Below are 26,024 nucleotides of genomic sequence, written 5' to 3'. Positions count from 1 at the left end.
TGCACAGGGATGTGTCATCTCGTTACTGGGAAAGGATGTACTGTCCAAGCGACACCTAGGCTGCAGAGGTAAAGCTGAGACCAGGACAGCCATGGTGTTTAGATTGAACATGAAGTTAGAATTCTTAAGTATCAAAACTAAATTCATGTTCAATCTAAACACCATGGCTATGCCTCTCAAGGTGAGGCCTCTGTGTTGTTCTCTATGCCTTGAGCACCCTTCCTTCTTTGCAATAAAAAAAGTTGCAGAATTGACTGGGTACAGTGGCTCATGCCTGTAATCCCAGCACTTTGGGAGGCCGAGGCAGGCAGATCATGAGGTCAGGAATTCGAGATCAGCCTGGCCAACACAGTGAAACCCCATCTCTACTAAAAATAAAAAAATTAGCCAGGCGTGGTGGTGCATGCCTGTAATCCCAGCTACTTGGGAGGCTGAGGCAGGAGAAATGCTTGAACCTGGGAGGTGGAAGTTGCAGTGAGCAGAGATTAGGCCGCTGAACTCCAGCCTGGGCAACAGAGCAAGACTCCCTCCCACCCCCCACACCAAAAAAAAAAAACAAAAAGCTTCAGAATTTCAGTCTCCCACAACAAAACACATGCACACAAATTTGTGTAGCAGCTACTGTGTGCCAACAATTAGGGTCTACACAATTAAGACATCATCTTTAACCTCAAGCAGTTTACAATCCAGAGGGCAATGATGGAGGAGAAGAATGAGGTATGGATAAAAGTGCCTATTAGCAGAGTATGCAGTGGAAAGTGTGATAACACTTCTAGATAAAAGGCAGTTGGTCCATAGGTATTTGGTGAGAATCTATGTGTCTGATGCATCATGGGCTGTACCAAGGAGAAGTCACTGCCTTTGGAAATGTTTGACTCATGCCCTGATGGATAGGTGGATAGGTCTACACATCAAAAATGGACGCCTGGCTACACATTTATGAGAACAACAAAATTTTTTAAAAATTATGAGGCCACATGCTGGCAAAGATGTGGAGAAACTGGATCTCTCATGCATTGCTGGTGGGTATGTAATATGGTGCAGCCATTCTGGAAAACTCTTTGGCAGTTTCTCATAAAACTAAACATGCACTTACCATGTGGTCCAGCAATTGTTCTCTTAAGCATTTATCCCAAAGAAATATGAATTTATGTTCACAAAAAAGTTATATAAAAATGTCCGTAGCAGCTTTATTTATAGGAGCTAAATTCTGGACAAACAACAACAACAACAAAATGAATGTTTCTCACAGGTGAATGGTTGAAAAATCTATGGTCCATCCATAGTTTGGAATGTGACTATTGAGCAATCAAAAGAAATGAATTATTGACACCCACAATAACCTAGATGAGTCTGAAGGGCATTATGCTTAGTGAAAAAAAGCCAACTTCAAAAGGTTATGTTTATAAAACATTCTCAAAATGATAAAACAGCAGAGGTGGAGAATACCTTAGTGGTTACTAGTGGACAGGGACAATGGATAGGATGGGGCCAGGTGCAAACACAGAGAGATAGGAATAAGGAGTTCTTCTGTGGTGTGGAACAGTTCCACATTTGATGGTGGTGGTGGGCACATGGACCTATAATGGGATAAATTTAAACGGAAGTATACACCTACAGATCTACACAAGCACATACACACAGATGAATCTGGGTTAAAAATAATGAAGGTGGCCAGGCGCAGTGGCTCACACCTGTAATCCCAGCACTTTGGGAGGCCGAGGCAGGTGGACCACCTGAGGTCAGGAGTTCGAGACCAGCCTGGCCAACATGGTGGAACCACATCTCCACCAAAAATACAAAAATTAGGCAGGCGTGGTGGCACACACCTGTAATCCCAGATACTGGGGAGGCTGAGGCAGGAGAATCATTTGAACTCGGGAGGCAGAGGTTGCAGTGAGCCAAGATTGTGCCACTGCACTCTAGCCTGGGTGACAGAGCGAGAATCCATCTTAAAAAATAAATAAATGAATAAAAGACGAAGGCATCTAGTCTAGTGGATAATGTTAACTGGGAATGTTCCCATGTAGGTTTCCTGGCTCTGATATGCACCACAGCTATGGACATTCACAACATGGCCAGAAGCTGAAGGATACACAGGACTCTACTATTTTTGCAACTTCCTAGGAGTCTGTGTTTCCAAATTTTAGCTTTGTAAAAGTAAATGCCAGAAGACATATATGTGCAATAAATGTGAATATATACATTAAAAAGTTGTGGGAGTTCGGAGAAGGGAGAGCTCCATAGAGGAGGTAGGACATGACTTTAACATGGAAGGAGGAATGAAATCCAGCTCGAAGAACTGGAGGTAGTTTTCAGAATGGCAAAACAGTGCCAGCCAGTCATACCTGGAAAAGGAAAACTATGTTCTCAGACCTCAAAATAGCGAATGGGGGAGGTGGAGAAACATACCTTGTATGTTCGAGTGCTGGGGTAGAATGTCTGGGTAAAGAAGGAGTTAGCGGGTAACTGGAAACAGGTTGCAGCAAGATTATAAAACGTCTTAACTTTTAAGCTGTGAAAACTGAGCTTAATCTGTAAATAGCAGGGAGACATTATAAATTGCAAGTGAGAGGATGTCATACTGGAAGTCACATGTAAGGAAGCTGAGTCTGGCAGAGCTCTAGGGTAGACTGGAGTGGAAAAGGAAGGCGAATGAGCGATGAGTTATAATGCCATTTCACAGCCCAGCACAGGCATCCTGATTATGGCTTGCAGTAAGCTGATGGTCATGGGCCTAGAGGGGGCAAGTCTAATTTAAATGATGCTATAAACCTTGACCAAAAAGGACCAGGCCACTGATTGCCTTGGGGACTTGGAATCCATCCAAGGAGGAGCCTGGGACAGGAATAGGGACAGGGAGAAAGCTTGGAAGGACAGGTGCCACATTTCATCTGTCTCATGTTGATTATAGGGGATGGTGTGCCTTCCAAATGGAAGTACCTGGCTGACCTCCAGAGATGGGAGACGGCAGCTCAGGAGAGAGTGATCAGGGCTTTATAATAAACAATCGAGACAGCCCAAGCAGGTCAGATCAGCAAAGGTAAGAGTGGAAAAGAGAGCAGAAGAGGAAGAACAGAAATGTAGGTGCCCTGTGTGTGCAGGCATTGCCATGCAACGTCTATAAAATGAGTAGTTTCTCACTTCATCCAGTCTTCTTCTTGGCATTTTGCTCAAAGCCTGGCATTATACTGGACAGGTCGAAGGTTGGCCACACACCCTGCATAACCTTCTCACTCATGCTCCCCCACTGCTTCCCTAACAACCTCCTGTCACTCACTGTCATCAAGGCGGAAGCCTGTGCACTTCACTTCATCAACCACGGCAACCAGCTCTGAGAGTCCCAGGTGAAAGACGATGAGGGGAGAATCACTCATTGTCCTCGTGGCTACAGGCAGCCTCTCTGAGCCCACAGAACCTCACCCCTACAATTAATCCTGAATGCGAGTTCTCAGAATAGTGCCACCTCATTTAGCTGTCAGCTGTCTTGCTCTTAGAGCTTCTGAAAAGAAATCACAATAGCTCAGACCTTCTCTTTGGGGGGCTGTTTGTTTTGAGGACTTTTTCCTTAGTTGCATGCTTCTTATCGCCAGCAAAAATTTCTTCATCTCCCTAGAGGATCAGGTTGGCCTGTTTTAGATTTTTAAATGAGAGGTTGAGAGGAGGGAGGAGTCGGGCAGTGAAAGCCGCAGCTGCCTTTCCATATTTCTGCCTCACAACCCAAGGGGATTTTGTGTAGGGCTAAATGGAACCCCCTACGGAGAACAGTTATGTCAGGAGATCTTTCTGCGTGTTCTCGTCGTACTCAAAATGTTTCTTCACACATAAGTTAGAGAGGACATGTTACTTCTTTCCCCGGCTGTTTCTTGGTGAGTAGGAATTCCTGACCGTGTGAGAATATGAGAGCATGCAGCACTCCAAGATCCTTGGGGAAAACAACGAAAGCAACAGCTCAGTGAGCCATTCTCCATGCTCAACCGAAAACCCTTTGAGATTCGCTGCCATTTTCTGTGACAATGGAATTGTGGCCTGATTTAGCTCAGAAATGTGTTGCCCAGGCTGGAGTGCAATGGCGCAATCTCAGCTCACTGCAATGTCCGCTTCCCAGGCTCAAGCTATTCTCATGCCTCAGCCTCCCAAGTAGCTGGAATTACATGCACCCACCACCACACCCAGCTAATTTTTTTGCATTTTTAGTAGAGACAGGGTTTCACCATGTTGGCCAGGCTGGTCTCAAACTCTTGACCTCAGGTGATCTACCCACCTCAGCTTCTCAAAGTGCTAGGATTACAGACATGAGCCACCATGCCTGGCCAGTGCTGCTCAAATTCGAACCAGGAATATTTGTTGATGGGAATATATACTAAATCTATTACTCCATCGATTCCATTTTTATTCCATGGATAATGTATTATCAATGGTATTATATTAGGTATATAGGTATTATTGGGAACTAACTTGTGTCTCCCCCTAAAATTCGCATGTTGGAGCCCCAACTCCTGCTGTGACTATATTTGAAGATAGAGCTTTAAAGAGGCGATTAAGGTAAAATTAGTTCCTAAGGGTAGTTCTCATCTAATCTGACTGGTGTCCTTCTAAGAAGAGATTAGCATGCAGCCACACACATGGAGGAGTGACCATGCGAGGACCCCGGGTGAAGATGGTTATCTGCAAGCCAAGGAGAGAGGCCTGAGGAGGAACCAACCCTGTCAACAACTTGGTCTTGGACTTCCAGCCTCCAGGACTGTGAGATAATAAAGTCCTATTATTGAGGCCAATCTGTGGTAATTTATTATGGCAGACTTAGCAAATGAACACAGATCTATCTTCCTGAGACTGCAGATAGTTTTCAGTGTTTTAGGGGCTGAATAATATTCCACTTATAGATGTGTAATTACTTTGTAAGTAACTGCGAACATTTATGTAGTGCCTAAAGGCTCCTGTAATCAATAAGGTTGCAATGAACCATCCTTATGCATAAACTATGCACATTCATCTAATTAATTTCCTAGGATAAAATACAAGAAAAGGAATTACAGGGTCAAAAGATCTGCTCATGCAACATATGTTCACACCTGGCCAAACTGGTTCCCAGAAGACTGTACCATCTGACATTTCCATTGCAAGACTGGAGTGCCAGCACCCCAGTCCCCACCTCCTACCAAACTGGACCCTTTCGGTCATCTGCTCTGCAATGGCAAGCAAATTTCACAGAAATTAAAGAAGAAATTAAAGAAAGAAGTTGAATATCTTGGTATTTTAATATTGAAATTTCCGTTTGTTTAATGAATTCTCTATCCTTTTTCACTTTTTCTAGGATTGTTTTTAGTATTTATAAATTTATGTTATTGCATAATAATACTTTTTTTTCCTTAGTTACAGTTTGTTTTTTCAGTTTGACTTTTTAAAAATTTCGTTTTCCTTATTTATTTGTTTGCATGTTTATTGCCATACAGAATCTTTAACGGGATGCATTGTCAAATCTGCTAAGTGTTATCTTTATGGTTTCTATCCTGGGGCATCATGCATGCAATGTCTTTCTTTTCTTGAAATGGAAAAGAAATCACCTAAATTTTCTTTAAATTGTTTTTGTTTTGTTTTGAGACAAAGTCTTGTTCTGCTGCCCAGGCTGGAATGCAGTGGCATGAACAGAGTTCACTGCAGCCTCGACCTGTTGGGCCCAAGGGGTCCTCCCACCTCAGTCCCCCAGCTAGCTGGGACTACAGTCATGTGCTACCATGGCCAGCTATTTTTTTTTTTTTTTTGTAGAGATGGTGTCTTACTGTGTTGCCCAGGCTTCTTTTGAACTTTTTTTTTTTTTTTTTCAAATCCCAGGAAAAGCAAGGATTAGAGATGTTTGTTACCACATTGTTGGGATTTTAAAAAAATAAAAGCAGAGTTTTAACTTACTTGATGTAACACATCCAAATAGCTATGTGGAAATGGCCCGGGAAATATGGTTGATGCTGGAGGCACCCATTCCTCTCACTGGGTCTCAATGTGTGCCCTCCTCCACCACCTGCCCAGCTGTACCATTGTACCTCAGGAACATGTGGAATGTGCAGCCTCTGGAGTCCCCCTAGACCCACTGGGTCAGCCCCACAGGTTGGACCTACCCTCGTGTGCTAACGTGCCCTCCAGGGGATGCTCACAGCCTCTGCTCTGCTACCCAGAGCTGCCTCCCTGACCCCTGGCCTCAGGTGCCTTTCCCCAGCAGTTTCCAGTGGATTTATCCTCACCTCGTGTTCCTGTCATTAGGGACACACCTACTGAGATGAAGGTATTCTGGTGACAGCTCATTTGCTATTCACACAGGCACACACAGACTCACACGGGTGTTCAAAGCTCTCTTTACCTAGACGCACTGACATTACTATCCTTAGAAATGCGTGGAGTTCAGAGAGAGACGGTTAGAGCACAGGTTACACGTTGTGTCAGATTTCACAGTTCCCTCTGTTTTGGGCATCCCAGGCTCTCTGAGAGGAAGCAGGTGCTGCTGCCAGTGCCAAAAAGCCTCTGTGGGTGAGATAGTTCCATGTCAAATATAAAAGGCCAAATGAGGTAAAACCTCCAATGCCTATTGCATAAATCCTCCCTAAATAGGAGGGAGAGAGCAATGCAACAATCTTTCTTTAGGAGAAACTATAGGTGATGCTTTTAAACATTATTTACTATCCTTGAATAGTTTGAAACATGCTTAAATATCTTATATGCCTGTTTTATATGTGCATATGGTGAAATATATGATGTAATATTCACCCAGGCAAAGAACTGGGGACATGATCAAGGAGACATTTTTAATACTGCAACAGATCATTTTTTGTGGCTCTTTAGCCTGGGACCTTGTGCTGTGTGAGGCACAAGTTTCTGTGTTCAAGAGAACACTTTCTTTTTTTCTTTTTGAGACAGAGTCTTGCTCTGTCACCCAGGCTGGAGTGCAATGGTGCAATCTCAGCTCACTGCAACTTCCACCTCCTGGGTTTAAGTGATTCTCCTGCCTCAACCTCCCAAGTAGCTGGGATTACAGGCTACCATCACCATGCCCAGCTAATTTTTGTATTTTTAGTAGAGATGGGGTTTTGCCATGTTGGCCAGGCTGGTCTCGAACTCCTGACCTCGGATGATCTGCCTGCCTTGGCCTCCCAAAGTGCCGGGATTACAGGCATGAGCCACTGTACCCGGCCCAAGAGTACACTTACTTGCATGAAGGAGCAGTGAATGAAACCTGCTAAGGCCCCAGCATGCACTGCTTGGCAGCACTCATCTTCCTTGGAGCTGAATCTTCCTAGCAGGTTTCTGCTTCATTTAGAGCCGTCAATACCTCAATTAGTGTCTGTTCATCTCCCCTGGGAGGGACCGTTACACATGTCTCTTCACGAGCCTCTGAACTCTAAAAACCCCCTGAGAGCTGCTGGGTCATAAAATACCTCCTGATTAACAGTGCTGCTTGCCAACAATTCCTTGCTCCTTCCATTTCCCCCTTTTTAAAGATGTATAACTGACATAAACAGAAGACACAGAAGGGGTGCAGCCTGCCAGCAGTTACATGGAATGTATTCCTGCAAATGTGCCATGCATCTGTTTACCCATTTCACTCCTGGATGCAGGACTCATAAGCCCACATCACAAAGCAGGAAAAAGCACTGGCTTTAGTTGCACATGTGAGTGTGTGTGTGTGCACGTGCAGACACACTTGCTTGTGTTGGCATTTACTCGAAAGCTAGGGTACGACCTCTATCTCTTAGTATCATTAATACTACAATTCAGTTACATGAGAAGAATGTCGCCCCCAGTTTGAATTATGAAAGTAAAGGCGCTGGTTCTGGCTTCCACAGGCTGGGTGTATTCCTTGTTCTTTCAGAAGAGGTGCTTTTCTATCTGCAAAACCGTCGGTGTTATTTTTATCTCTATAGCTTCTCTAAGTCAGTTGTCCCTTCCACATTTGCACCATTGCACCCTATAAAGTAGGCCAAGGTTATAGAGACCGTCTGAGAACTTTAAGGTTTTCCTTTATGAGAAAGTTATTAAATAAGAAAGAAATGTATAGTTGTATATTTATTTTCTAATAAACATAATAAAAAATGCATCATTTTGGCTTTCACACAAAATTTGGGAGAAAGGTTTCAAGATAATTAAAAGTCTTTAGGAGCCGTTGCCCTCTAGTCCTCCAGCAGACACCGAGGCAGGTGTGAACATAAACACACATCCACACAAACACATGCACACATGCACATGCAAAAGAATGAATGTACATGCATACAATTGCACACGTGCTCACAGGCACATTCGTAGGTACATGTGTGTGCACACATGCACACAAATATGGGCCCTACAATTAATCTGTAGCAGCAATCTCTTTGAAAACACCACTGGAAACCCTATTCTTGGAAAGTAAGCAGACCATCACCCCATTCTCTTCAAAACAAGTTAGCAAAAGTTAGCACTTAAAACACCCCTGTTTTCCTTTTATCTTTTACCTATGTTGTTAATATTCTACATGATATGATGGACACAACCGTTATATTATTTATCAAATTCATTAATATTTCATTTAAAACCTACATAAGTGAAATTTACTTTTAAACATATTTTATTTATTGCTCAACCTTTATAAAAACCACACTAAATATTTAAAATTTTTAAATCTGTATGATCCCATTATCTTAACACTTTTTTTCTTACAATCCTTGCCTATACCTATATATGAAAAGCTCTTTAGCCATACAGGAATGTACAATGTCATTAGAAAACCAAGTCATGGGCCGGGCGCGGTGGCTCACGCTTGTAATCCCAGCACTTTGGGAGGCCGAGGCGGGCGGATCACGAGGTCAGCAGATCGAGACCACAGTGAAACCCCGTCTCTACTAAAAATACAAAAAATTAGCCGGGCGTGGTGGCGGGCACCTGTAGTCCCAGCTGCTCGAAGAGGCTGAGGCAGGAGAATGGCGTGAACCCGGGAGGCGGAGCTTGCAGTGAGCCGAGATTGCGCCACTGCACTCCAGCCTGGGCGACAGAGCAAGACTCCGTCTCAAAAAAAAAAAAAAGAAAGAAAACCAAGTCATGAATACAAATATTAGCTAGAAAAAAAACTAACATTATAAGCACTTTATAATCTACAAAGGTCTTTGCGTGTATTTAATTGTGTTGCTTCTCTCCATTGAGGTGGGCATCACCATTGCACCCATTTGATAGATGATTCAGAATGTAAATACCCACCTAATTTTATAGCTTATCAATTGGCAGAGCCAAAAAGCCTCAAAGTCAGCTCTGCTGATTCCAAAGCCTGAGCTGCTTCTGCAATATGCACACAGGGTACTAGAAAACAAGGGTCTGGGTGACGGGTAGGGGAGAGATGCCACAAAGAACAGATGTAAAGCAGTCCCCAGGTGGGGGATGATTCAGACAGATTGTGGGACCCTAGAGTGTGCATTTCTAGCATGTTCCCAGGTGATGCTGGTTCAGGGCTGTATAATAACTCTGCATATAAAAGGAAAGAAACAACAGACACTGTACATATATGGTAGATATCTACAAAGATAAGGTGGAAGGAAAGAAGCAAGACACAAATGAATGCAGAAAGGTTGATGCTATTTTACATACAGTTCAAAAGCAGCCAAGGATGTACCAAGTTGTTCATGCATCCATACCCAGGTGGGAAACAGATGGGCTGCATGGGTTAAAATTCTGGCTCCACTCCTCTCTACCTGTGTGACCTTGAACAAGTCATTCAGCCTGTCTGTGCCTCAATTTTTATACTCATAATTATGACACCTCCTTCCTAGGATTGCTGTAGATATTAAAAGCTAATACATTTCTCAGTATAGAAGTTAATGTATATTAGCTATAATTATCATCCTCATTATTATAGCAGATGTTTTTAAAAGGGCATTTATGTCCTTGATACTAGCATAGTCAAATGAAAAAGGAATGAAAAAAAGATACAATCCAGATAACCAAATAAAAAAACCGTATGGGCATCATATGCAAGCCAATGGAATCATGCCACTAATGCTTGAATGAAGAGGGCGCAGTGGAAAATGAATATTCACACAGATGAAGATCACATGGTCAGAGTGGTTTCAAGGAAAAGGTGAAACCTTAGGAATCAGAAATATGGTGGAGATTATAAAGTTGAAAGAAGGATCAAAATACTGGGCGTTGGCCCATTTTGGACAAGAATCTTCAGGTGGAGGAGATCCCTGGGATACCCTAAAGAGCTATTAGCTTTTAATTTCTATAGCAACCCTAGGAGGGGGTGCTGTAATTATGGGTACAGAAATTGAGGCACAGAGATGCCAAAGGACTTGTTCAAGGAGATAACCAGCCCAGCTTCCAGGAGACACAGCACACTAAACGGCTAGGAGCCACAGGCAGTGTGCTGTGCAGTGGGTGATGGAGACAAGTCATGGTAGAATTCACTACCCCACTGAGTGCTAATGGGGATGATATTTATCTTCTCTGTTTCTCCATGAAAAACAACTGTACATAAAGCAGCTGCTCAAAAGTTAGAACATGGCTTCAGACATGACGACTCTGTGTCTGTCCCCAAGCCACATGGAAACTGCTGGTTCTGTTCCTATGGAAACTGCTTGCCTTCTGGGAAATGCATCTGAATATAAGAGTGAAGGGTGGCAGGGATGAAATCCACCCCCCAGCTCCCACACAGGGTTGTTGTCAGGCTATTGGTCCAAGACTTGTCCTTCTCATGGTCCTCTCCATGGGCCACATGGGTATCCTGGTGACATAATGGCAGGCTTCCCTGGAGCAAGTGATCAGACAGAAAGAGAGAGAAGTGGGGCACCCAAGTAGAAGGTAGAAGCCACAGTCCTTTTATGATCTGGTCTCAGAGTGATAAAATGTGGAGAGTTTGAATTCCAGGAGGTGAGATTGCCACAGGTCACCTTAAAAACTGGCTAACCCATGGGTCATAATATATTTTTGCTGCAATTAATATCCTGGACAGCATTTATCCAATTTTTCAGGATGTCATGATCTATTTTCTTCCTTGTTTTATTTTTATTTGTTTTACTATTATCGATGGCAGGAAATCAAAATCTATTTTTTCCTTTTTCTATATAATTATTAAGTTTTCTGCCGGGTGCGATGGCTCACACCTATAATCCCAGCAATTTGGGAGGCCAAAGTGGGCGGATCACCTGAGGTCGGGAGTTTGAGACCAACCTGACCAACATGGAGAAACCCCATCTCTACTAAAAATACAAAATTAGCCAGGCATGGTGGTGCATGCCTGTAATCCCAGCTACTTGGGAGACTGAGGCAGGAGAATCGCTTGAACCCGGGAGGCAGAGGTTGCAGTGAGCCGAGATCATGCCACTGCACTCCAGCTTGGGCAACAAGAGTGAAACTCCGTCTAAAAAATAAATAAATAAGTAAATAAATAAATAAATAAGTTTTCTTATTGGGCAAAATGTAGTACCTATGTACATAACCAAACAGGTGGAAAAAAAAAAAAAAAAGGAAGAAATGGCCTGTCTGCCTCCATGCGAGTTAGAGGAAAATACTGTTTTTGATCTCTTTTGGTTAATATTCATACTTGTCTTAAAAAATAAATCAACTTTCTTCCAGTAACGTGAGTTGAAGTAACTTCAGAGTGAAGGTAATACGAACCCTAAATGTTCTTAGTCTTTCTTCTGACACATTTAATCATGTCATAAGGGCCTGGAAAAGCTGCCAGGAAGCGGAGATGTTGTCATTTTTGTTAAAGCTTAGCATCAAATATGACCCACTCCAGCTTGGAAACATGAAGTTAGCATCAAATATGACCCACTCCAGCTTGGAAACATGAATTTGATTAATGGTTATAATCTAAGTAACTTCATTATGTAAGCATAATAACCCAGCTGAGGAGATATTTTAGTATGTGCTAAGAATTTGTTAATTCCTGGCTGGAAAAATCATTTTCTTTATAAGGATTAGAGCTGCCCAGTAGGCAGCCTCGCTTGCTGAAATTTTATGAACAATAAGTATTTGGACAGGAGAAATTTTTGATTCTGCAGCAGGGATAATCACACTTGGTGTTTCTGCGGGGCCATTCTTCCAACACCCTCAGAGGGTTCCTCTAACATAATCTCATTAATCCTCATTACAGCCTTAGGAGGTGGCAGGTCTCATTGTTCTTACAGATGAGGAAACGGAGATGAAACCAAGAGGCAGAGACCACAAACAGGGAAAATACTACTTGGCCTTTGAACGGCTTGAGAAGAAATAGGCAAAAAGACTCAAGCCATTTTCTCTAGCAAAGTTCTACAGACTCTTTAAAAAATAATGTTTTGTATACCAGTGTTCACAATAGCCAAAAGGTGAAAGCAACACAAGTGTCCATTGACAGATGACTGGATTAAACAAATGCTGTGTACACATATCTTGAAACATAATTCAGGCTTAGAAAAGAAGGAAATTCAGACACAGGCTACAGCTTGACTGAACCTTGAAGAGATTATGCTAAGTAAAATGAGCCAGATACAAAAAGACAAATACTGTATGATTCTTCTTATAGGAGGTCCCCAGAGAAGTCAAACTCATAGAGACGGAATGTAGAATGGTGGCTGCCAGGGCCTGGGGGGCCAGGAAAAGGAGAGAATAGGAATTGTTTAAGAGGTGCCAAGTTTCAGGTTGGGAAGATGAAAAAGTTTGGGGGATGAATTGTAGTGAAGGCTGTACAGCAATGTGCCTTGCAGCTGAGAAAACGGAAATTTCAAGGACTTTATGGGGAGTCTCCTGTAAATGGACTCAGGCCCCAGAATGAGGGGCTTCCAAGGGTGTTGATTTGAAGACAGACTAAGAATGTACTTAGTCCACTGAAAGTGACCAAAACGACAAATTTTTTATTATATGTATTTTACCAAAAAAAAAAAAAAAAAAAGGAGACTCCTGAGGAGAGCAAGTGTTCGCTGTGACTGGGAAGATACTACTGTGGGTGTTTTTTTGTTTTTTGTTTTTTTAATTTTACTTTAAGTTCCGGAATACATGTGCAGAATGTGTGGGTTTGTTACATAAGTATATATGTGCCATGGTGGTTTGCTGCACCCGTCAACCTGTCATCTAGGTTTTAAGCCCTGCGTGCATTACGTATTTGTCCTAATGCTCTCCCTCCCCTTGCCCCTCACCCCCCGACAGGCCCCGGTGCATGTTGCTCCCCTCCCTGTGTCCACGTATTCTCATTGATCAACTCCCACTTATGAGTGAGAATAGTCAGAATGGCTATTATTAAAAAGTCAGGAACAACATATGCTGGTGAGGCCGTGGAGAAATAGGAATGCTTTTACACTGTGGGTGAGAGTGTAAATTAGTTCAACCATTGTGGAAAACAGTGTGGTGATTCCTCAAGGACCTAAAACCAGAAATACCATTTGACCCAGCAATCCTGTTACTGGTTATATACCCAAAGGATTATAACTCATTCTACTGTAAAGACACATGCACACTTATGTTTATTGCCACAGTATTTACAATAGCAAAGACTTGGAAACAACGCAAATGCCCATTAATGATAGACTGGATAAAGAAAATGTGGCACGTATACATGATGGAATACTATGCAGCCATAAAAAAGAGTGAGATCATATCCTTTCCAGGGGATGAAGCTGGAAGTCATCATTCTCAGCATACTGTGGGTGTTTTTATGGCTCCCAGGTGATGTAAGGAATAGGAACCACAGATTTAATGAAAGATAATGGTGATGTATTGAGTGGCTTGGGAAGATGTTGATTGCAAGTGGATTAGCCACTTCCCTCATTAAGGCTTGCCTCTGTACCCATTGCCTTCATGATGGGAAGAGTGGGCTCCCTACTTCAGATTCCAGATTGTGGTTAGTCATATCTAAGTCTTACCCAAGAGACTGCCCTGTCCTCAGCTCTTCTTATTCCCCTCCTGCTCAAGGTACCTGGGCTGTTTCTTTCTACTGGAAGCAGTAGAGGCTGCCTAGGAAGTGGAGTACTGTCCTGACATTCAGGGACAGCATCGTGGGTACACGACCAGTCCAGTCCCACAAGCCAAAGATTATCTGCAGCCGCCATCTTGAATTCTTAACAATTTTGTCTTTGAAATTGTGTTTTGCAAGTGAAGTCCAGTGTGACAATGGAGCATGAACAGGGTATGTGGAGCCACAGCTCCCATGTTATCCTACCTCCCACTGCCTCTCCAGAATAGATTTTCAGCTGTCCACTCTCCTGCCCCCTGGAGCCCCAGGCTCCCCTTTCCTGCAACTGCTCAGCAATGGCTATGGTCATCCAGTCCATGGGGATCTGGGCAAGTATGTGGAGAAGGTCAGAGACAGCCTCCTGTACCATTTCTGGGTGTGGCACCCCTCCCTGCTTCTAGGTGGCAGTACCAGAGAGTTTACAGAGGATGACTGGACAGGGTGGGTCCCCAGGTCACTGAGGGTCACTTATTTGACTGAGAGAGGCTTGACTATGCGTCCCCACCCTGGCCTGGGTATGATGATGGTGGGGATCCAGGCATGTGGTGGGGCACATGAGTGTGCATGCCAAGTCACAGGGCTGTTACTGGGAGTTAGGGAGGGTCAGCACTTGACCCTATCACCATGCCAGAGGAAGTGGGATATTAAATAAAAAATAAAGGCCATCATGACAGAGGGAGAGAGGGAGACCACAGAAGGAAGGAAGAAGCTTTATATTTTAGAACTTTAATGGCACCTTTTTCCTGCTTTTTGAACAAAAGGCTCCATATTTTCATTTTGCTCTGGGTCCTGCAAATTATGTAGCCAGTCTCATCTGCATAATTCTACAAATATGCAATAGGCTTGCGGGAGATGTTTGGGTCTTGCCTTGCAGCTGAGAAAATGGAAATTTCAATGACTTTATGGGGAGTCTCCTGTAAATGGACTCAGGCCCCAGACTGAGGGGCTTCCAAGGGTGTTCAGGCTTGAAGACAGTCAGGCTGACCACAGATACCCCTGTGGTCAGACACTGTGCACCCTGTGGCCAGCCTTGGCCTCCTCCTCTACTGTAAGGCAAAGAGGCTTGGCACTTGGAATCAGGAGATCTGGATTCTCCTTCTAGATCTTCCATTTACTAGTTGTATGACCTTAGGCTAATCACTTTGTTTCCCCATCCCGTGTAATTATAGGTAAATGGAATTAAGAATCCCTTCTCCACTGAGAACACGTATGTTGCTGTAAGCCCATGATGTGAAAATGATCTGAGACGTGAAAGGACAGAAGGACAGATGCATTATAAACTAACTGTGCTGCTACTACCATTTAGCTTTCCAGACCCTGGAGGAAGGAAGGAGGAAAGAGAGGGGATGGGAAAGATTCATCACTTTAGGGATTAATGAAGATCATTTTACTGTATTACTTTTATGGTAATATTGATTTTTTAAAATAAACTTACTAAATAAAATAGAACTTTGCATTAGGGATAGGAGAGAGGCAAGGGGAATAGGTCTAGTCATTTCTAGTCTTAAACTCCCCAGTTCTCTGTTTCCTTACTTAGAAATTAAGGAGAGCCTGGGCACGGTGGCTCACGCCTGTAATCCCAGCACTTTGGGAGGCCGAGGTGGGCAGATCACAAGGTCAGGAGATCGAGACCATCCTGGCTAACAAGATGAAACCCTGTCTCTACTAAAAATACAAAAAATTAGCTGGGCATGGTGGTGGGCACCTGTAGTCCCAGCTACTCGGGAGGCTGAGGCAGGAGAATGGTGTGAACCCGGGAGGCGGAGCTTGCAGTGAGCCAAGATTGTGCCACTGCACTCCAGCCTGGGTGACAGAGCAAGACTCGGTCTCAAAAAAAAAAAAAAAAAAAGAAATTAAGGAGAAAGGGGAGAAGATGTTAAGTAGAAATTAATTCCAAAATTCTCTTATATTCTAATCTTTATTTTTGCCCATTTGAAGGCAGTGTTTGGTGTCTGGTTTCTATTTGACCGTCTACATAGACATTTGTTAATATAGATGCAAATCCAATGAATCTGCTGGAAATGTTTTGTCTACATGTCTCACTTCTATTTATAGCATAATTTAGAATCACCTTAAAATAGCACTCGTATGTCTTGGGTCATTTCCATGGCTAGTGTTTTTATTCCATCATGTTGTGGTATGGCTGAAATACTTATGCAGTATGTGGAAAAGTTCTTAGCACACAGTCAACATTCATAAAAATTAGCTATTGTTGTTATTATGGCACTGTGAAAGAGAAAACAGAAAAAAGCAGGAGACAGAAATGGAGGATGAAACGGAAGAAAGAGGGGAAAGTGAAGAAGGAAGGAAGGGAAAAATGAAGAAAAAATTGGGAGGGAGGGAGGAACAGAAGGATAGAAGGAAAGAAATAAAGAAAAAAGGAGAAGGAGGGAAAATGGCAATTAGAGGAGGAAAAGACCTTGGGGATCATCGGATTGAGTTGTTTCAATCCAGGCTGTATATTTTGGGATCGTCTGGGAAACTTAAATAAATCCATGCATAACCCCCACCCCCAGTGACTCTGAGCCAATGTGCGGTGGGGCCTGAGCAATGGCCTATTTTAAAGGCTTCTCGGTGATTCCGAAATATAGTCCAGGTTGAGAGCCCCGATCCCATTCAGCTCCTCTATGACTCAGGTGAGAAAGCCAAAACCCAGGACGGCCAAGGGTCCTGCCCAGTCCCAGCGGCAGGAGGTCGGAGTCAGATTCTGTGCTCCCAGGCCCCTTCCTCACCTTTCCTTTTGGTAAGACATATGTGAGGGGCACCACTCTACCCCAGGTGCCACATAAGTCCACATCACCTACCTTTCCTTTTGGTAAGATGTATGTGAGGGGCACCACTCTACCCCAAGGGCCACCTAACCCCACATCACCTCTGCAGGCCAGGGTGCGGCAGTTCCTTTACCTGGGACACCAGGAGGCCAGTGCGTCTCCACCCTGAGCTGCAGAATCCAGGCAGGTGGCTGCCGTCTTATAGTTTGACCTTTGAGACCCACGCTGATGTATGTGTTTACCAAAGGTAGTTTTAAAATAGAATAATAAAAAAAGTGTTCAGTAAATTTTGATAACAAAGAAAACACATTTTGATTCAACACTGTGCATTAAAGTGTGAACTGTGGAATCCAGGCAGTAGATACATGGCTGATTGGCTTCCCATATGTTTGAAATTTTTTCATAATAAAAACTTGGGAGGACTGTTTTAAAAGGGGCTTGAAAAAATAGCTTTAAAATGTGTTTATGTCCCAGAGCATCTCCCTCTTTTGACTTCTCACCTGGGAACCCTGTAATTCCTGCCTCAGTTTCCCATCTTAGGCATTGGGCCAGGTTTATGCTGCCTCATTCTTGGCTCCACACCCTCCTCTGCCACATCTGCTCTGAATGCCTGGAGGGACTGAGAAACTTCCCAGGATACAGACTTCCTATGCTAAAACACTGGAAATCCTGGACACTCTGGGACAGTTGGCCATCTCCTATGTTGGGGTGATCATGACGATGATGGTTTTCGAATAGGACCGATCAAAGTCAGATCCTGATGGACTCCTGTATTTGGGCTTTTGACACCCATTCTTCTCTATAAAATGAAAGTATTGAGCCAGATGCTTGTGACAGGAATCTTGTCTCATGTGGGATTATCCAGGCTGTTTGGTACTTTCTCCTGTTTTCTTTTCAATCTGTTTTCTTTTCAGCAGAACCAGGTAGGAACAAAAACCATAAAAATGTATAAGGATTAATTTTACATTATTGATAGAGTCATTAAAAGACTTGAGAGTAAAGTTTGGAACCAATCTTTAATATCAGTGATTTACTGATAGAATTTTTCATTCTGTCTGTATCCTAGGGTTAAAAATTTAATATATGCATCAATTTATCACTGAATTATTTGTCAAAACATACAGTGACAAACTTCATATTTTAATTAATAAATAATAAGGGTTTACTTTCATTGATAAAGTTAATTATTGCTCTTAGGTTAATCTCACTATCTTCTCAGTATCTCTTGTACGATGGGAACACCCTTTAAAATTATTAATATAGTGAAACACTCTCCTAAGTATTGTTCTGGTAAATGTTTAACAATTAGCTATTGATGGGGAAGAGGATGGAGAAAGCCCTGATTTCTAGCGCTTGCCAATTTCGGTGGTATAAATACTACCACCATTGCCAATTTCAAGCTAAATGGGAAAGAGACATGACTGCACTGCCAAGCTGGGCAGAGATGTGCACAATCAGATCTCCCTGGCCAATGACAGCAGCTCCACTACACCACTGCATCTTTATGCTGCAAAATGTAGGTCAGAGGGATGCTCCCTTATATCATAAGAACATAGATTTGCTGAGCATTAAGGGTGCTGTTAGATAATATTATAGTTTATGAAGCAAATTTATGAATTGATATGATGTAAAACAGCACCTTCCTCAATGGGTAATTTTGCAGGAGAGGCACACAGCACACAATCTTTGGACAAAGCCTTCTTGGGTCTGGATCTCCCTTGGCCCTGCTAGCAGGGTTTGCCCACATCCTCTCCTTGGTACCAATCCCTGTTAAATTACCCCATCCATTTATTATGCTTCAGAAATCCTCACAAAAAGGGCTGCTGTACAGACATGTTGTCATCTCTAGGCGTCTGTAACTGTGACAAGTGAAAAGGTCATGCCTTCAAACATTAGCATTGCAAAGAAGCCATGATAATGATTCATTTTTTCCTTTCCACCATTTCTTTAAAGGGCTGAAAATACTTGAGCTGGATAGGAGAACATGGGCTAGTCAGAGCATTTCTCTCTAAGTGCTGAATTTAATAACCAGAACAAAAATACCCATTTTAGTAGGGCAGTCTTTCAAAGTAGAAATCTAAATAAAACTGAGGAGTATTTTGTGCAGATTAAGATGGGCAAATCATAAACAAACCAGAGGTCTATGGCTTGGCCAAGGTACTTCTCTCATCAAATGCAATAAAGCTTGTGATTATTTTTTAAAAAAAGGAAAAGAGAAGAAAACAAACAAGTCCTCAAAACAATGCTGCAGTTTTTGGAGAACAGTTCTTCCAGTTGGTTGTTTTAAAGTACTAGGGAATTACATTCTGGGTCAACACCAGCCTTAGAGCTCCTAGAATAGGACAGAAACCCTTACTTCAGAATTGGCTTGCTCTCATTGGAATATAGTGAGTGAGTGTTAAACTACCCTGGATTTGGGAGGTGATGATGGTGACTTACCATGTTCTCACAGGAAAACTGTCTGTTTTTATGTCTTACCATTTTACAGATTTCCTTTTTACAAACACTGCACAATAGCAAATCCTGACCATAGCCTTGAGATGCCCAGGAGACCGGGAGGCGTTAAACATGGATTGATTTTCAGTTTTGCAACAAGAGTTTCTATATTTTGTTCTAAGGATGAGGGTGTTGCAGGAATCAGGACACTCATCAGGAATTGGGGGGGTGGGGGATGATGGTAGTGGACAGGGGTCACCTTTCAAAGCTAAATTAGATGTGGGTGTCATGGTTTCTGATTCACATTCCCCAGTTGTGAGAGAAAGAATGAGGAGAAAATATTTTCTTGTTCATAGGCCTGTAATTTATTTATTCACAGTTTTGTAATTTAGGTTACTTTTGTTGGCTTTGAGATCTCTAATTATCTTGAGTTAGCCCTTTTCCCTTATGAGAAAAAATCTTGATTAGTGAATTTGAGGCCAAACAGAAAGTGCCACCACCTTCAGTTCCTCTGTGATGGCAGATCCATGGTGAGCCTGGGGTTTCTACAGCCAGTAAGCCTCCAGCTGTTGAGAAACATGCCAGCTCACCTTTTTGTAGGTGCACCCAATTTCTGCTCTTTGAGTTCCCCCATTGAATTCAAATGGTTGAACTCAAATTGTTGAACTCAAATGGTTGAAAGGGAATGTTCTTGTTCCCTCACTGTAAATGCTGAATCTTAACACATCCTCTCTTTCCCTCTTCTCTCTCCAATCTCCTGCCACGAGAGTGCAAAATGGTGCTGCCACTTGGTCAAACAGTGTGGCAGTTTCTCAAAATGTTAAACAGGAAATTGCCATATAACCCAGTAGTTCCACTTCTACGAATCTCTCCTGGAAAAAAAAAATGAAAACATTTGTTCACACAACAGCTTATACAGGAATATTTATAGTATAATTACTCATAATAGCCCCAAAGTAGAAACAACCCCAGTGTGCATCAGTGGGTGAGTGGATTTTAAAAAAATGCAGTATATCCTTGTGCTGCAATATCATTTAGCAATAAAAAGGAACAAAGTACTGTGTTATGACATGGATGAACTTTGACAACATTATGCTTAGTGAAAAAAATCCAGAAAGCTAGATACTAAAGAATCATGCTATATGATTCCATTTATAAAAAATGATCAAAAAAGGCAATACGGGGACTGTGTTAGTCTGTTCTTTTAAAGACATACCTGAGACTGGGTAATTTATAAAGGAAGGAGGCTTAACTGACTCACAGTCCTACGTGACTAGGGAAGCCTCAGGAAACTTACAATCATGGTAAAAGGGGAAGTAAACATGTGCTTCTTCACATGGCGGCAGGAAGGAGCAGTGCAGAGTAAAGGGCGGAAAGCCCTTCATAAAACCATTAGGTCTTGTGAGACCTCACTCACTATCACGAGAACAGCATGGAGGTAACCACCCCTATGATTCAATTATCTCCCACCAGGCCCCTCCCATGACACATGGGGATTATGGAAACTACAATTCAAGATGAGAGTTGGGTGGGGACACAGCCAAACCATATCAGGGAGAGAAGGTAGATTAGTGATTGCTTAGAACTTGAGGGGGAAAAGAGAAATGACTGAAAATGGGCAGGAGAAATCTTTTGGGGTAATGTAAATGCTCTAAGATTTGATTCAGTGATGATTATACAACTGTGTATATTTGTATTCAGGTTATAATGGTATATATGTATATGTACTGGATAATATAAATGTATTTGTAATGGGTTGAATAGTATCCCCAAAAATTAATGTCCCATTAGAACCTTGGAATATGACCTTATATAGAAATAGAGTCTTTGCAAATATAATTCGTTAAGAAGAGATCATACTGCATTAGGGTAGGTCCTAAATCCAGTGACTGGTATCCTCATAAGAAGTCCATGTGAAAAGACACAGAAACGTTCAAAGAAGAATATAAATTATGTGAAGATAAGGCAGAAGCTAAAGTTTTGCTGCCACAAGCCAAGGAATGCCTGGGGCCACCAGAAGCTGGAAGAGGCAAGGAAGAGTCTTCCTCTAGAGCTTTTAGAGGGAGCATGGCTCTGCTGTCAACTTGATTTTGGAATTCCAGCCTCCAGAACTGTGAGAGAAGAAATTTCTGTTATTATAAGTCACATAGATTCTAGTAATTTATTACAGGCACTCTAGGAAGCTAATGCAATATTAAGGGTACAATTGAATTGCACACTTAAAACAGGTGAATTTTATGGTATGAATATTATACCACAATAAAGCTGTTAATAAAAATAAACATTTTTCTTTTATAGGCTAGGGGAAGGGGGGGATCAGAACCAAAGGCTGGGGACAGTACAGCCAGTTTTGCTGCATCTCAGAATGCCAGAAAAGGAATTTCACAACAGTTGTGAGCAACTCTCTTTGATATGCAGGACTCTTGGCGCCTCTTTCTTGAGTCACCAATTTGCCTACTTTCCATCTTATTACACTGTCAGTGCTGTGGGGCGCATCTCTGCCACATGGCTGCTGACTCTAGAGAAACTCCCAAATGTAGGTTCTTCTGTGGGTGTTCAGGCTACAGAACTGGTAGTATTTTGATGTTTCATTATATGTCTCAAACCTCTCTGGTAAGCCATGGGAAAAGATATGACCCAGTATGTGCCAGTCTTAGAGGAAGCCACAGTGTTTCTGTGGTCAAGTACCTCAGAAGTCTTATGAGGCAAGCAATCAAGTACATAGTCTGAGCTTGACCTCAGAAATGGGGGAAGGGAGCTTCTTCCTGTGATTGGGGAAATGAGATTAAAAAGATAGTTATGTTTTGATGAATTTTCAAACCTTTCTAGTCCTTTTTGTTAACATCTTGTTCCTTCATCATATTTTTAAAATATCTTTAAACATTCTTGCATAGTTATTTTGCAGTCTGTATCTGACAACTCTATCATCTGAAGTCCTGGGAGGCCGGTTCTCAATCATGGTGTTAGTCTTCTCATGTGTTCTTTAGTTTTAGTTTGTGAGCTCATGGCCAGCAGGGCTTTATCTGGGTGCATTTCAGTGGGCCTGGACAGAGGACACATTCTTCTAGAGTATGTTAGCTTTTGCTAGGCTCCTCAGGCCATTATCAAATTACAGTCACCTTCATGTTAATGCTTTAGCATGAATTTGACTACAGACCTATGTAGAGTCAGGCCAGTTTTATAAATTCTCAGGGGAGAGATTGTTTTTCTACACATATAACACAAGCTGAGGCAGTTTTCTTCTCTCTTTGCCTTTGTGGATTTTTATTTATTATTATTATTATTTTGGTTATATACTTTCTGTCAAGATAGAACGCTTTGAGGAGCCTGGCTTTGGAGGTCTCACGTTTAATGTCATGCCTCTCAGGTAGTCAAAGCACCACCCTTATATTACCTCTGGCTTTTCACTATCAGCTTTTGTGTTTGGTCTCTGGTTTTTCTCTCACTTTCTGATAAGCTTAGTATGCATTTTAAAAGGTGTTTGTTACATGCAGTCTACAATTTATAGGTGGCTTGTGGAATTGGGGTGGGATCTTGTGTCATCTATTGCCAATAAAAGAAGTCTATGTATTAGACTTCTTTTAATTTTGATGTGGGAAAGGAAACTTGAGAAGCTTCACAAATAAAGGGTTCCCTTTTCTCAGTAAATTGGAGATGAGATTCTCTGCTATAAGTTATGGAAGAAGGACAGGTTTGAGGTCTCCAGTGACTGATAAAGGTTTGCAAGGTTTATAACAACTGTGGGAGATGGGCATTGTGAAGAGTGGTTACAAGGACTGGTTAGCAGCAACAAGGGATTCACCTAAAGTTGACTAAAAGTGGAAGTTTTATCCCCGTTCTTTAAAATGATAGTTAGAAACCAGTAACATCATTGTATTAGTCCGTTTTCATGCTGCTGATACAGACATGCCCGAGACTGGGCTATTTACAAAAGAAAGAGGTTTAATGGACTTACAGTTCCGTGTGGCTGGGGAGGCCTCACGACCATGATGGAAGGCAAGGAGGAGCAAGTCACATCTTACATGGATGGCAGCAGGCAAAGATAGAGCACTTGTGCAGAGAAAATCCCGTTTTTAAAACCATCAGATCTCATAAGACTTACTCACTATCATGAGAACAGCATGGGAAAGATCCACCTCTGTGATTCAATTACCCCCCACCAGGTTCCTCCCATGAAACATGGGAATGAATTATGGGCGTACAATTCAAGATGAGATTTGGGTGGGGACACAGCCAAAGCATATCAATCATTCTGGGTGTGCTAAGGGACATAGGCCATAGCCCTCAACAGGGTCAGAAGAGCAACGTGCCGTGGATATGAAACGGCATGGCAATTTCTGCTGAGGGCTCACTTACTCAAGTTTCATTTTTCTGCTGCCTTTCCTTTATTTTGCTTGAGATTCTCACTCAGCAGTTTCTTGAATAAATTTCATTTCGAAGAAATATCTCTTGAAGCATGATTTACCTGAGTGTTTTGCCAGGGAAAATCGAGAACCCTGCTTTGCTGAACAAGTTGTGTCCCTTTTGGTTTTTCAGTTCCTGCGATGATAACATCCTATCCAAATACTACCCTGGCCACACAGGGGCAGAAAAAGGAGATGAGCTGCACGGCACATGGTGAGAAGCCCATTATAGTCCGCTGGGAGAAGGAGGACCGAATCATTAACCCTGAGATGGCCCGTTATCTTGTGACCACCAAGGAGGTGGGAGAAGAGGTGATTTCTACTCTGCAGGTAAAAGCATGGCAAATGCAACACATTGGAACGAACTTTATTGGAAGAATAAGTCTTTCCTTTCACACAAGTGGGTGCAGATAAGTAGCAGATAATCTTTTGGAATTTATTTACGAAGCACTATTTCTCTCCCCTTTCACACAGCGAGATTAGTGAAGTAGTCTTCAAAAATAGTGCTTCAGCCTAAGTGTTATTAAGAATAGGGTTATTATGAACGCAGCAGGGAACCAAACTGTAATAAAAAAAAAAAGTGAGAAATAAGGTTTTTAAATGACAGTTAATCCTTGAGGAATGACGGCCTATGCTGTGTGCATGTTTTAACTTCCTGCAAAAAGAAAAATGAGACGGGCTTTGGGACAAAAATATTATCATAAAAACTATCTTGCTTCTTTGGAAAAATCCACAATAAAAAAAAACTTCTGTCGTTAAAAAAGGATCACAAAAGCTAGAGAAGAGGACTGTGAGTAGTGAACTGGTTTGTGCTGTTATCATGCGGATGGAGGATGATACTGTAGCACACACAGGGTGGGGAGGTGGGGAAGCCCTGTGTTTGAAATGCTTATATTGGCTCTCAGACAAAGGTCCATTCCTGGAATCCTCCTAGAAAAGGAATCTGATGCCAGTCTTGCTGGCCCCCAGCCCTGGCTGCAGTATTTAATCTGTCTCTTTAGGCATGGTTGCTTTGGATACCATTAAAAAAATGTATATGTGGGATATATGTCAAGCTGACCACGACATCCTATATAAATTACACATTCAATTTAATGAGCTACACCTGACATGGATAGTGTACATGAATCCTATTCATCCGCCTACTTTCAATTACACTGAAATAATTTGTCCTCAGAGGGATACGTGCATGTGTGTGATTTAGTGTATGTGAGTCTGGAGGAATGGGGGTTTTGTGAGTGTGTGTGCGTGTGAGCGTACCTATGTGTGTGCTGGGCATGGCAGGAGAACTGAAAGAGTGGAGAGAGAGAGAGGTTTACGGCCCGAAGTCATTTTGCCTGCTGAAAAAGATGAATTTCTTTCTGCTTTACACATAGATTTTGCCAACTGTGAGAGAAGATTCTGGTTTCTTTTCCTGCCATGCTATTAATTCTTATGGGGAGGACCGTGGAATAATTCAGCTCACAGTGCAAGGTAGGAAGACGATAGCATAAGAGAATAAACACAGTCATTTCAGGATGGGAGCTGTATGCTCAGCCTCGGGCATCTGTGTGGCCTCAACTTGCCGTGTAACACTTCCAAATTCCCAGGAAATTTTGAATATGTATAATGTCAGTGCTAAAGCAGAATTTTGCAGTGCCTGTGATTATGTCAAAGGAAAACCCCCAAACAGGGAATGAAGCCCTTAGAGGAACCAGTCAAGATGACAAGCCCGTGACAGTCAAGCCACATGCACACAAGTACGGTGGTGGAATTTCTTTGCTCAATTTTAGGAATCCATGTACTAGATGATCAGAATGAAAGGGAAGTTTAACATTTGGGGCCAAAGTATGTTTTGAGTTAAAGATCCAAACTAGAATAGTGACATTTTATATCCTCCAGGCTTGGTCCCATTCTTAAGGGCTATGAAAATTGAAAGTCTTGGGAAAGTGGAATTTCTCTTCCCTAAAATGTGATTAGGAAAAAGAAAATGCTTCCAAATAAAAAGCTTCTTTTCTTGTCTAATGCAGACAAATCGTTTGTGAGTCATGCTCAGCATCTCCACTAGCGTTTCATGTCAGAGCTCTGTTTGAACTAACTCGGAGTCTTTCTGTTGATGGCGCAGAGCCCCCAGACCCTCCTGAAATTGAGATCAAAGATGTCAAAGCACGCACAATTACGCTCAGGTGGACCATGGGGTTTGATGGAAACAGCCCCATCACAGGCTACGATATTGAATGCAAAAATAAATCAGGTAAGTTCTTTACTTCCTCCAGCTTCATTTCCACCTCAGAAAGTTCTTTTATTTTTCTTCTTATTAATGTGTTTTACCTGTAAGCGCACAGCTCAGCTCACAGGAGCTCAGAGGGCACCATTTCCCCCAGTCTCCTTGCTGGAAGCACATCCTGGCTTTCTGCTGCGGGAGTGGAGTTTTGTGTTGAGGCTCAGCTCTGCTGCTTTCTTTTTTAGCCAGCCCTGACTTCAGTCTTGCTTCCT

General features: G+C 42.4%; 1 protein-coding gene across 1 annotated transcript in view; it reads left to right on the top strand.

Annotated features, from left to right (window-relative positions):
- Positions 1 to 26,024, top strand: part of DSCAM (DS cell adhesion molecule) — a 799,693-nt gene that overhangs the window by 620,312 nt on the left and 153,357 nt on the right. The window contains exons 12-14 of the mRNA XM_030806202.1: positions 23,683 to 23,879; positions 24,926 to 25,022; positions 25,654 to 25,782. Of these exons, the coding sequence (XP_030662062.1) occupies positions 23,683 to 23,879; positions 24,926 to 25,022; positions 25,654 to 25,782 (423 nt within the window). The remainder of the gene's footprint in view (positions 1 to 23,682; positions 23,880 to 24,925; positions 25,023 to 25,653; positions 25,783 to 26,024) is intronic.

The sequence above is a fragment of the Nomascus leucogenys genome, chromosome 25, assembly GCF_006542625.1.
Source record: "Nomascus leucogenys isolate Asia chromosome 25, Asia_NLE_v1, whole genome shotgun sequence".
In the NCBI taxonomy this organism is placed as follows: domain Eukaryota; kingdom Metazoa; phylum Chordata; class Mammalia; order Primates; family Hylobatidae; genus Nomascus; species Nomascus leucogenys.
The sequence above is the reverse complement of the archived record's forward strand: the minus strand, read 5'-3'. Positions and strand labels throughout refer to the sequence as shown.